The sequence below is a fragment of the Hesperophylax consimilis genome, chromosome 6 (assembly GCF_061612785.1).
Source record: "Hesperophylax consimilis isolate HC1 chromosome 6, BYU_Hcon_1.0, whole genome shotgun sequence".
NCBI lineage: Eukaryota > Metazoa > Arthropoda > Insecta > Trichoptera > Limnephilidae > Hesperophylax > Hesperophylax consimilis.
The window spans coordinates 41841731-41854141 of NC_142841.1; the positions used below are offsets into that span (position 1 = coordinate 41841731).

The 12411-nt window shown below is 38.6% G+C and overlaps 2 protein-coding genes across 2 annotated transcripts in view; one reads left to right on the forward strand and one right to left on the reverse strand.

The window, feature by feature from the left end:
- LOC149423384 (RYamide receptor-like) overlaps nt 1-12411 on the forward strand; it is a 416668-nt gene that overhangs the window by 126141 nt on the left and 278116 nt on the right. The gene's annotated exons all lie outside the window — the stretch shown is intronic.
- Nucleotides 4895-5506, reverse strand: LOC149423386 (uncharacterized). Its single transcript, XM_089633004.1, has one exon. It carries the CDS (start codon nt 5504-5506, stop codon nt 4895-4897), a length of 612 nt encoding a protein of 203 aa, XP_089489130.1.

A 12411-nucleotide genomic window follows, 5' to 3' on the forward strand; every position in this document is an offset into this window, starting at 1 on the left:
ACTCGGTCTTGGTACACACTCTTTGCCTCATTCACATTCATATATCGTCTCATATATATATATATATATGAGACGATATATGAATATATATATACAGTCAAACTTGGTTATAGCGAGCACAAAAAACTAAATTTTCTGCTTAGAGCGATTACTCGTTTTATCCAAAATAGGTTTTCTAAAAGTCGTAAGTACCTACCTACCTGCCCCTACTATTAATATATGTGTAGTGTATTAGAAAACAACACTTTTATTCATAAAATTTATAATCAATGATTGTTTTTAATTTTTCGTTTTCCCGCTCCACAATTCCTTTCTCAAAACAATCAACACATTATATCTACCTTCACCTGGTTCGAGGCTTCCAAGAAAAATAACATTAAATTGCCAGTCGTAATATAATCAATAGCATGGGCATATTGTAATTTTACTCATTGCACTTACATCAGCCTTGCATTCTTTGCAGATTTCCACATTTCTCATACGATCAAATATGGTTTTACCACACATACTCCTCAGGGATCTCATATCAACAGCATTCAGTCTACTTTCATCATCATCATCTGCCAGTTCCATGCCTCACTGCCATACATCAGGGTAGGTACAAGCATTCCACTGTGGACTACTAGCTTCGCTTCTTTAGACAGCTTTTTGTTGGCGCCAACGGAATTCAGTCCTCCATTAATGGAGTTACCTGCATTTACCCATCTTTCAATATCTCTATCAGCCTTCCCATCTGAGATTGATATTCTCAAAATATCTCAAATCGAAAATTTATGCATCCAAAAAATAACCATGGGTGCCTTCCGTTGATTATGTGTTTACATTTTTATGTTTTTAATGATCTATCAAATAACGAAGATAAAATAAAATAAATAACAAAAACATCTTGAAATTATTATTTCACATAAAGAAAAGAATTAAATGATACCTTTTTGTTAATTATAATTAATGTAAGACTAAATTTAACGCTTCTTGAGGTGAATTTTCACAAAAACGGCGCTATTTAAATCATATGGTCATATTCTAATGCGTGAAAAACTAGTAGGTACTATTAGTACTACTAGTAGTACGATTATTCTATAAATTGTATGGTTTGAGCAATGGAATACATAATGTTTACATGAAAATAAATTTAGAATTAATATAATAATTTTTATCATAAAATAAAAGAATATGGGAACCAAATGAACATTTTGAGTAAAAGCGCAAAAACAAGCTGCAATAATATGCAGTTATAATAATAATACACCGAGAAATTTTGACACTGATACCATCAATAAAAGCAAACTATTAAAATGCAATATTTTAATATTGTGGAGAATAAATAATGTTTATGAATGTAAGTAAGTCCAAAGTCATGGTATTTGAAAGAGAGAGTATGAAAACAGTGTGCAATATAGTTGTGAATGATGAATACTTGGAGCAAGTGGATGAGTTTGTGTATTTGGGAAGTATGTTTACGAGAGATGGGAAGGCTGATAGGGATATTGAAAGAAGGGTGAATGCAGGTAACTCCATAAATGGTGGGTTAAATGCCGTAGGCGCCAACAAAAAGCTGTCCAAAGAAGCAAAGCTGGCAGTCCACAATGGAGTGCTGGTACCTACCCTGATGTATGGCAGTGAAGCATGGAACTGGCAGAGGAAGGATGAAAGTAGGCTGAATGCTGTAGAGATGAGATCCCTGAGGCGTACGTGTGGTAAAACCATGTATGATCGTGTGAGTAATGTGGATATCCGCAAAGAATGCAAGGCTGATGTGAGCGTAATGAGTAAAATTAAGAAAGGGACCCTCAGATGGTTTGGGCATGTAGAGCGAATGAATGAAGAAAGGAGCGTAAGGAGAATATATGACGCAAGTGTGAATGGTGTAAGAAGTAGGGGACGCCCGAGGAAGACATGGCACGATCAAGTGAATCAGATACTTGAGTCGGGTCATGTCAAGAGTCAGAAAAATAGAAGAGTATGTATGAGACGATGTATGAATGTGAATGAGGCAAAGAGTGTGTGCCAAGACCGAGTTGTTTGGCGGTCCGTCCTCTCTGCCTACCCCTGCGGGGAAACGGCGTGATGGTTAGTTAGTTAGTTAACACCCCTGAAACATATACTTTTATACGCCATTGCATAAGATAAATGTACTTACCAATCTGAAGACGCCCGTAGCACTGTGAAACTGGTCCGTTCCCAAAGAGAATTATTTAACACCAAAACACAAGTTAGCAATAACCGAAAACACTATTTATTCGCTGCAGTCTTCAATCATACTGTACTTTAAACTTTTGAGCAAGTTCTATCTTCCAAATTCCAACAAATTTAAAAAAATAATTGTCTCTTTCTGGTCTATTTGTATTTCATACGACAAACAGAGACGGATGCAATTTTAATTGTGTTCCTAAAATGTGTTGCTCATAGAATGTATAAGGACACCTGCGCCGGATGTTACCCAGACGAAATGGTCTGGGACCGCCAAGTGAATATCTTAGTATTTCAAAAGGACATATGAGAAGCGCTGTGTCACCGATTCGGATTAAGTCCTTTTCATTAATAACTAAGAAATTACTTACTATCCCTTAAAAATTGTCCAGTTACCGCCTCTCCCATTTCAATTCCGGTCAATCATTAGGTAAAGCAAAATGGTAAAGTGATAATAAGAATACTAGCGTGACTCAATTATAACGGTGTAGCCCTTTTTATTACAATGCAAAATTTATCTTTCGGCTACCGGCTTCGGCAGGATCTTCGTCCAGTTCGTGGAAACGTTTATAAAGTCCCGCCCCGTAAAAAATATTCTATCAGATTTAGATGTAATTTATTTAATATCTTAAAAAGTAGTAATGCGATATAAATTTTTTAAATGCAGATCGATAGCTGAATAGTTTTTCTAAGATTACCTAAATTATTTGTTATATGGTGTAAAAAACCATCTAGATACAGCTTAAAACTCTAGTTAGTGTAGAATTATAACCCCGGTCCGGGGTGGAAGTGTTAAAGCAGAACAAAACACTTTAACTCGTATGAAATAAAAGGAAACAATCATTTATATGTTTGGGGACGTTTAGGAGAATAATGAAAGGATAAATGTGTGTGGCATTCTATCAGCGGCTTTATTGAGGAAGTCGAATTACAGAGTCCAAATAGAGTAGCCAGGTTAGTCAAAGTTGTTGCTGACGATGGATAAAGATGTCGTTATAGTAGTTGATGTGCATCATGATGGGATGCATGTTGGTCAAATGACGGAGCGATGTGAATCCTTGGTCCATGAAGTCGGCGTCTCGACACCGCGTCCGTGATCGCAGGTGGTGTTCATCACTGGTGAAGACCATGGGTCTTCTTGGTACTCCAGTGTGAAGTAAGCCAAAGGTAGTTTGGACGATTGGCTGATAATTCTAAAGCGGCCGCTACACTACTCGCTTCGATGCTTCGACGAAGTCCTCGACGAAGTTAGCCGAAGTTCGAAGTGCGTGCCCACACACTCGTGCAACTTCAAGAGTAACTCAGTCCAACCAGTCAGTGATTGGTTTATTTATGCCGTGACGCGTCGAGTCCTTTGACTCGGGCGCATTTACCGACAACAATCGGAAGTCGGGCGAAGCGAAACGAAGTTGCCCGAAGCGAAGCGAAGTTCGTGCCCACACTATCGTATTCGGTCAACTTCGATCAACTTCGCGAGTAGTGTAGCTGGGCTATAAACTCGAACCGCGGACGAAGCCGAATACTCTTGTACGTATAGGTCTCGCAAGTTAAGTTGGCTTCATCACAGTACTCACACAGATGCAAAACTTACATACAGCGTGTTTCGATTTAAGATTGAAAAAAAAAACAATTGATGATTATTTCACAATTGAGAACTCTTGCCAAAGCGTGTTGAAGTCGGTCACATAAAACTTATTTTGTTTTACGACATCGTTATTGAAATATTGAAGTTTATCATTTTTTTTTCTAAACTAATGTGATAATTTTCAGGATTGAATTCAAATGGGTAGGTATTCTTAAAAAAGACAATGGTATTGCTAACAATTCTTAGTCATTTATGTAAGAATGCTGTACATAACAAACTTCCATCGATAATGACCCTAATTCACGGAAATTACGGCAATTGGAATTTATACCTAATTGTTTTCGGGGAATAATTATTATTCTGACCAGAAATATTTATTTTACAAAGCATGTTTAATGTTAATTTGATATATTTCCTAGAAGTATAATTAACCCACATTTCCAAAATTTTATCGTTTCCTAGAATATTTATTTATCTATTTTAACGAAGGGATGGTTTCTTTATGTCTTTGAAAGAATCGCAAAGATTTGATTTTTTTTACAGGGTCATTTCGGAAAACATCAATAATTGCATTCAGAGTGAATGAGTGGTTTCTTCAGTGAGATCATAAGTAGGAGATTCTTTCCATACCATTTTTTAGAGAACATTTATAATTGTATAATTAGAATGTACACATTTATAAACCAATATATTTATGACATATGAGTTCCCAATGTTTATATGACTAGATATTTAATTTTAAATAAAGTACTATAATTTTTAGAATTTCTTAAGTAGTAGATTTTACACATTTATAAACCAAGTATATGACAAATGATTTTTTTTTCAAGCTCGTTTTGGAGAACATTAATTTGTTAGTTGTTTCTTTATTTATTTTGTTTTGCGCCCAGAGGGCTTTTACATAAATAATAAAAGCAGTACACATTAACATGATAAAATACTTTAACATGAGAAAAAAAATAGTATAAATAAAGTTATGATGGAGATAAAAAGTATATAAATGAAATGAAAATATAAGCAACAAAATTTTTAAGAACAGTGAGATAATATCAATAATTTACGATAAAAACTATCCCACTGGACCTTTAGCACATTAGTCAGAATCATCTAAAAGTTCACCTATACACTTATTTCCCCACTGATTGAAGATCCCAAAGATGATCCAACGGAGGTATCTTCATCTGATTCCCCAAGATGTATTGTGAATTCATCAGTGTAAGTATCGATCTTGGGTTCTAATTTTTCGTATTTATCCTCTTGTTCCTTGACCTTTCTAAAAATGTCTTTGAATGTCTGGGCATTAATTGCGACAACTTCTTCTCCAAGTAAAGTCTGGACGGAATCCATCGTAAAAGTAACATTCCTGACAGCTACGCGTCCTTTTATTATTCCCCAACAGAGTTCGATTGGGTTCAGCTCCGGGTGGTATGGTGGCAGACGCAATACTGAGTGACCATGCTTTTCCAGCAATTGGTCCAGAATGTATTTCTTGACTCGTATCTTGTGGAGCTTAATAATATCATACAATATTGGTATTGTGTTTTTAATCGGATACGGTATTCCATGCTTTTCCAACCAGGTCAGCATAACTCCTTTTCTTGAACTTGATGTCGGGATCCTTTCGCATTCTTCATTGTGGTATGACGCATTGTCTATAACAAGCACAGATTTTGGTTCCAGATTTGGCAAAACCTTTTCCGTGATCCATTTTCTGTAATTGGCAGAATTCATAGCACCATGGTAGTCGCCAGTCCTCTGATCAGATTTAAATGTTAACAGTGCGTTGGGTACAAAACCATTTTCACTGCATGCATGAAGTATTATTAGACGTTTGCCTTTAGACACAGGAACTTTAGCTCCTTTATTGGAGTTTTCAGTCCACGTACGCGGTGTTGTATGTGTACTATGAATGTATGTTTCATCAGAATACACAATTGGACGTCCGTCATTCCTATATTCTTCTAATTTAGTGAGATATGTGGTACGTTTAAGTCGGATATCATTTTTTTCAATAAGCAACTTTCGGTTTGTTTCTGTTTTTCTCCATCGAAAACCCAAATTGTGAACAACTTTCCTTAACGTAGTTATACACCTTGCGTAGTCGATGTCCCCTTTCAGAACTCTATGAATCTTTTTCATCGTTGGCAAAGACTTATGAACTAAATGAAAATCATACACACATTTTCTAATAACTTCCTTATCGAAATCATCTACATCTGATTTGGTTGATAGTCTGCGTCGTTTCTTCCCTGGTGTGCTGAAGGTTGGTCGTTGAGTTGACGATGATGACGGTTGTGTTTCTGCTTCCTTTGCCACTCCAGTTACGATACGTCGAATACTAGTCAGCGATACTCCAGTTGCCTTAGACGTCAAATCATGTAAGTCAGTCATGCTTAAAAATTGACCACCGTTTTTTATAGTATGCATAAAATAATTAAACACGTGGAATAAAATTTCACGACTTTGTCCATTCAGTGATTTGCCACGTCCCGTTTTGTAACAGGACTCCATGATGTCGTAATAAATATTCACTTGCACACTTTAAAAACACTCTGTAAATCTACTAATTCGAATTAAAAATGATGAAAACTATTTATTATTTCAAATTCAAAAATTGGTAATTATTTCACTTGCGATATGTAGGTGCACGTATGTTTAAATCAAATTACGAACTGAATGAATAGGACACCCCGTAAGTATACCCCGTAACGGTATTGTTAAAACTTGCCTCTCTTCTAACTAGTTACAATAAGTGAGCGTAAGCAAGACAGAGATCCTTATCGCGTTAGTGGGCGGCGCTTGACGTTCACACAGATAGACCAATACATCAATTCTAAGCATTTTTATTGCTTCCTTCTTTCGTTGCGTTACCTATACCTGCCGACCGTTGCGGGAGGGGGGAGCGCGAAGCGGTGCGGCTGCCCGTCGTCAGTTGCAGCTGGGCACTTGAACTTGACTGATCGACTGAATGCTAGGTACCGCGATATGGTATTTATATAGTAGTCACATGCGCCTAGTAAAGTGTAGAACCTTTTCAAGCCGTAAGTAGGTAGTTGAGCGGCTTCAATATACTGCTCTTGAGGATCTTGGGCGCTCTATGTACTTGTTATTTCCAATGCGATGTAGGTTGTATGAATCGATGTACTAGATCTTTCAAGGAATACTAGGTATTATTCTTGTAGCGCTGCTACACACTTAGTAGTAACTACATATCGTAAGAGGTGTTGAAGAATGTGGCATCTCTTCCAAATTCTTGAGCCGACATTTCGAACTGTCTTAGCAGTAACCATCATCGGTTTCTGTCATAATTGTACCAACCACATCAATACTAGTGTACCTACATTAGCAGTTTTGCTTCAAAATCGCTTCAAAATAATATGAAATGTTGACACATCATTAATATACAATAAACAATTATAGTACACTTATGAACAATTCGCTGCCACTACGGCCATTATCCCTTTATTTTGGAGATTTCTTCAGAATATCCTTTCAAGAATTATCTGTAAAAAAAATGATGAGCGATATTGAAAACATCATGATGGCAGCTAATATAATATAATATAGCATAAACGTTCAATCTTGTCGCTGTGCCAAGCTGTTCAATATTGGAGAGTTGAAATAATAATATGAATATATTGAAATCGAGGAAAAATATATTTCACAAAGGCCATCTCGTTATTTTTTTAAAAGTGAAATATCAAGAAGGTTCCAATATTTTTGAGCAAGCAGTGAGACAAAGAGAGTTTTCAGAATTTTCCAAATGAAAAAAAGGTTAAGGGGTCAGTGGGTACGTGCTTAAAAATATTCTATAAAAATGATTCTATTGACTTAATGAGCAAAAAATCTTTCGATTTGGGAGGTGAGTTTGGGTACCGCAGCCACGGGAACCAATTATTGGATTACCAACACTTCTGCCATAGGTCACCCCAAGTTGTAGCAGTCTTGCTATTTAGTTCCCACCGAAAGCGGCTGACAGGATTCTCAAGTTGCCGTTTTGATTTGCGAGCTACGGTGTGAAGAGCGCTGTGTATGGTTTCAATTTGTTCCGCCAGTTGTTGCGAGATTCTCGGGGACACGTGACGGTTGGTGAAGCTTCTTGGCCTCGGGGGATTTTTCGTAAGATGCCTTCCAAATTGAGATTGACATTTATTCATTAGTATCTTTAGGGATTACTTTCATAATTAATATAAATTTGTTCAGAATAATATGATTCTGAGATGGCGCCCTGTAATTTCTTTATAGCATCTTTATATCTGTTCTTAAATTCAACTGTCAGGACTTGCATTTTATGTCATCTATCGAGGTAAATTTCTAACTCGACACGCCTTGAGTATTAATGCTATTATATTGAGTCTCATGCTAAATATTATTTTTCTAGAGTAATATGTGTGGTTACAGTTTATATTTTAAATGATAAAGATGATATTAGAGTTTTATTTAACTGGTGCACACAATATTCTACCCTTACAAAGTAGCTCGCTACGTTTGATTGGTTTGGTTGGTGGTTGGAGAACCTTCAACCTCTCCAACTGGTCTCCCCTGACACCACCGCCTTGCGCCGCAGCGGAAGCAATTTATCATTCGTCCTTCAGTCCTGGACACACTGATTCCTACCTACCCCTTATACTTTTTTCCTTCAGAGAAATTCCTCTCCTTCCTTTCATTAAATAGACCCTCCATACAGCATCCCCTAAGTTGACAGGGCCTCCTGTGTAGGGTTGATGTTTAAAAAAATGAAGTAGTGTACGTAAGCAAACTAAACAAGTAGTAATCAAAAAACCGAGCAGATTATTTTTGAATGTTTTTTGAATTTATATCAGAAAATAGTTTTTTTTAAATAAAAATAAATTCTGATATCATAAAATGTTGCATGAATGTATATCTTAAGCAAGGCTGTTGAGTTTTTTTCCACATACATAGTTTGCGCATATAAAAATCTGAAAACCATTTCTCCACGTGCCATTTTTCTTGAATGCCAAAAATTATTAAAAAGTACATACATTTAGAAAGGCTTAAAAATGTGCTTGTGCCATTTACTTTTGAAAAGGCCAATTTCCCATTCTTTTCCTACTCAACCTACAAATGATGAATTCCTTCTGTCCTGCAATATATCGTTCAGTTCTCGCTTCCAGTGAGAACAGTCACCAAAAACCTCGCTCCGGCGTAAAAATCTCCGAAACTTTTCTTCACAAGGAAAATCGCGGAAAATTATCAATTTTCTTTTAATTTAGCTTTTACGTTACAGTTATACAGTGTTTGTTATAGTTAAAAGGTGATCTTTTCGTCCCAAAAGCGGGCTACAGCCCGTTTTTTTGTGCTAACGCGTGTGGCCACCGCGTGGTGACGCTAAAATATTAACTTTCTTTCTGTGTTTATTAATCTCCTACTATATAAAACTTCTTAAACTTAGTATTGTGTTCTATCCTCTCATTTTACAAAACTCCCCACTCAAATCAGTTCATTTTTAAGTGTTTAAAACCTAAATTAAGTTTTTTTTGTGATCGCTAGTGTGGAGGGCAGAAGCCCGCCATCTTGGTTTGCCACCACGTGGTTTCCTTTAAAATCTATCGAAGTTTCTAGATTGTTCTGGAACCTTCTAGAGGCTTCCATTAGACAACTCAGTTCAAGAACAAGTAACAAGTGTACTCAATACTACGGTGAGGCATTTCTCGGCGGGCCCGACAATTTTGCGGCTTGCCCGGCCTGACTGCCGTGCACTCCGCTCTACGAAAAAAATCTACCCGGTCCCCCTTGCGAATTTTATTTTTTTCTCTACTTTATGATTCGTGACGGTTCCACCTAAACTATGTCTTCAACAAGTGAAATCTCTAGTGACGAAGAAACTGATCTAAGTGTTAGCCAGTTCATGGAGTTCATATCAGGGAAAAATAAATCTAGTGATCCTAAAGACAAAGGCGACAAGCATGTCGCAGATTCTGATATACCTGGCACGTCTGCTGGAGGCATCTCCACTCAGAATATTGAAGAATTTATGGAATTTGTTAAAAAAAAACATAAGAAAAACCCAAAAAAAGATAAGAGAGACAAAGGAGACAAGGGTGACAAGGGTGACAAGCACGTCGTGCAACAGGATGTTCAACCTAACCCTACCATTGTTTCTATTGAAAACTCGCCTAACCAAGAAAATAGAAAAAGACCCAGAATAAGCGACTCTCCACACAGTGAACAAGAACGTATAATCCCTTCAATGGAAAAACTGATGAGAATTATAAAAATTATAAATCACGGTAATAATAAATTAAACAAGGCGGAAAAAAACGAAATTATGACAATAGTTGACGCACTTATGACAGACTTGACCTCCATGACCATCGAATTGACTAAAATTAAAACAAGGGGCGCAACCATCGAGGAATTATTGGAAGCCCAACAAAAAATTTCGGAAAAAATGGATAAAATCATTGTACAGCCGCCTGCCGTATTACCACAAAGAAGGAGTTACGTCAGTGTGGCAGCGGGAGCTCCAGCTTCACAAACTATCGTACTTAATGGATTTGAACGACCCACGCCTCAAAAACTTCCTACAGTGCTATTCTACCCTTCGATTGCGGAGGGTAAAACTTCAGAACAGCTCCAAAAAACATTGACAGAAATTCTTGATCCAAAAAAGGACGGATTTCAAGTGGTCCGCACACGCAAGATTAAGGGCGCAGGCTTAGCTTTACAGACCACTACATCCGGAGGTCTGGACAACATCAAAAAGGCGGAAGAGAAACTCAGCGCCCAAGGAATAAAAATGATTTCCCCCCAAGGCAGATTACCCAAAATCGTCTTATATGATGTCCCTAGAGGAGAAATAACTTCAGACGCGGCCCTATTTGAGGAAATTTATACAAACAATATCGCGGACAAAGGTAGCCTCACCAAAGAAGACCACGTAAGGACCATGAGACGAGTCTCGCTTTTCGGAAAAAGGGATGGGCCTTCCATGAACATGATCGTAACTTGCCATCCTGAGGCTAGAAAATTTTTAATCGATAGCGGCCATTGCTTCCTAGGTTGGAACTCATGTAGGGTTAGAGACTTCGTAGGAGCCACCAGGTGTTTCAAATGTCATCTATATGGTCACATTTCAAAGGTATGTACCCAGGAAGTCATCGTTTGCAGACACTGTGCAGCTACTGGGCACGAATATGAGGCCTGCCCCAACAAAGATAAAGCGGCTGTCTGCGCCACTTGCAGCCGTTTCAAGAAGCCGTCCAACCATTCAACAGGCGATAGACAATGCCCGGCCCAGTTGGCTGCCATTAACGCGCAGGTCAGAATGACTGACTATGGACGTTAACCCCTCTTCTCTTACTATAGGTCAGATTAACCTCCAGAGATCTCGGGCAGCTACGCTCGAGGCGCTCAAGGTCATGTCTGACCTGAAAATCGACCTTCTGCTCATCCAGGAGCAATACACCTGGCAAGGGAGAACACCAGTAAGTCATCCAGGGGAGGTGCTTGAAGTAGGTAGATCACCAGGGGCGGGTGTCCTGGTCAACACTTCATTGATCAGTCCCCTCCTCCTAGTTGGTCTGTCGAACGAATACCAAACCTGTGTATCTATTAATTTTGGCAAGACTGAGATTATTTTAATCTCTGTCTACTTTAAATACAGTAATCCTGTCGGACCACACATCCTGAGCTTGACGCGCGCCCTCAACGCGCTTAAAGGCCGTAACATAGTTATTGGAGGTGACTTTAACGCTCGCTCCCCTATGTGGTTTGACGATAATAATCACAGAACGGAACGATCAGACGCCGTTGAAGACCTAATTGCTGCGCAAGGTCTATCACTTTTAAATGAAAATTGTTACTTAACCACTTTCGCAAACACAAATGGGGAGAGCAACATAGATCTAACTCTCTGCTCTGGATCAGTTGTGGCCAGGATGTCTAACTGGATGGTCCATGAAAGCGCTATAATTTCTGATCACAGACTAATTACTTTTACTGTGGGGGTCCAGAAGACCCAAGCTCCGAGAACCTCCTGGAACTTTAAAACCACAGGGGCGAATTGGGATAACTTTGGGGAGGCTCTACGTGACACTTTAAGGGGTTTTCATAACGTAGCAGCAAATGATCCGGATAATTTGGGGAACTATTTTAACGCGGCCGTAGTGTCAGCTGCTGAACGGTCCTTGGGAAGATCAAACCCGAAAACCGCTATTAGAACGCCGTGGTGGTCGAGTGAGTTGACTTTGCTGAAGGGCGAATTCAAGAGGGCTTTCAGGGCACTCGGATCCCTTAAGAGGACTGGGGGCACGCAAGAGATGATTACATCTCTTAAGACACGTGTCAGTAGGGCTAGGAAAACCTTCAAATTGGCTATCCTCTCAGCAAAACGAACTGCTTGGCATAATTGGGTTAAACAAGTGGGTAACGCCAACCCGTGGGAAATCCACAGCGCAATCGAAAAAACGGGAAAAGGATCTGACCGGTATTTGACTAGTATCATATCGGATAATCCCGATGGGAACTCTGAGAGTACCGATGTGACCAGCACTCTTAATACCTTGCTGGACAAATTAGTTCCACTAGACTCAGTAACCGGGGAAAACGACCACCACAAACAGATAAGAGCTCTGTCACGGCTTCCACCTAGGATCCTCGACCATGAGGACAGA

Excerpts from the sequence above, each read along its gene's own strand:
- LOC149423386 (XM_089633004.1), bottom strand. The coding sequence starts at position 5,506 with ATGAATTCTGCCAATTACAGAAAATGGATCACGGAAAAGGTTTTGCCA.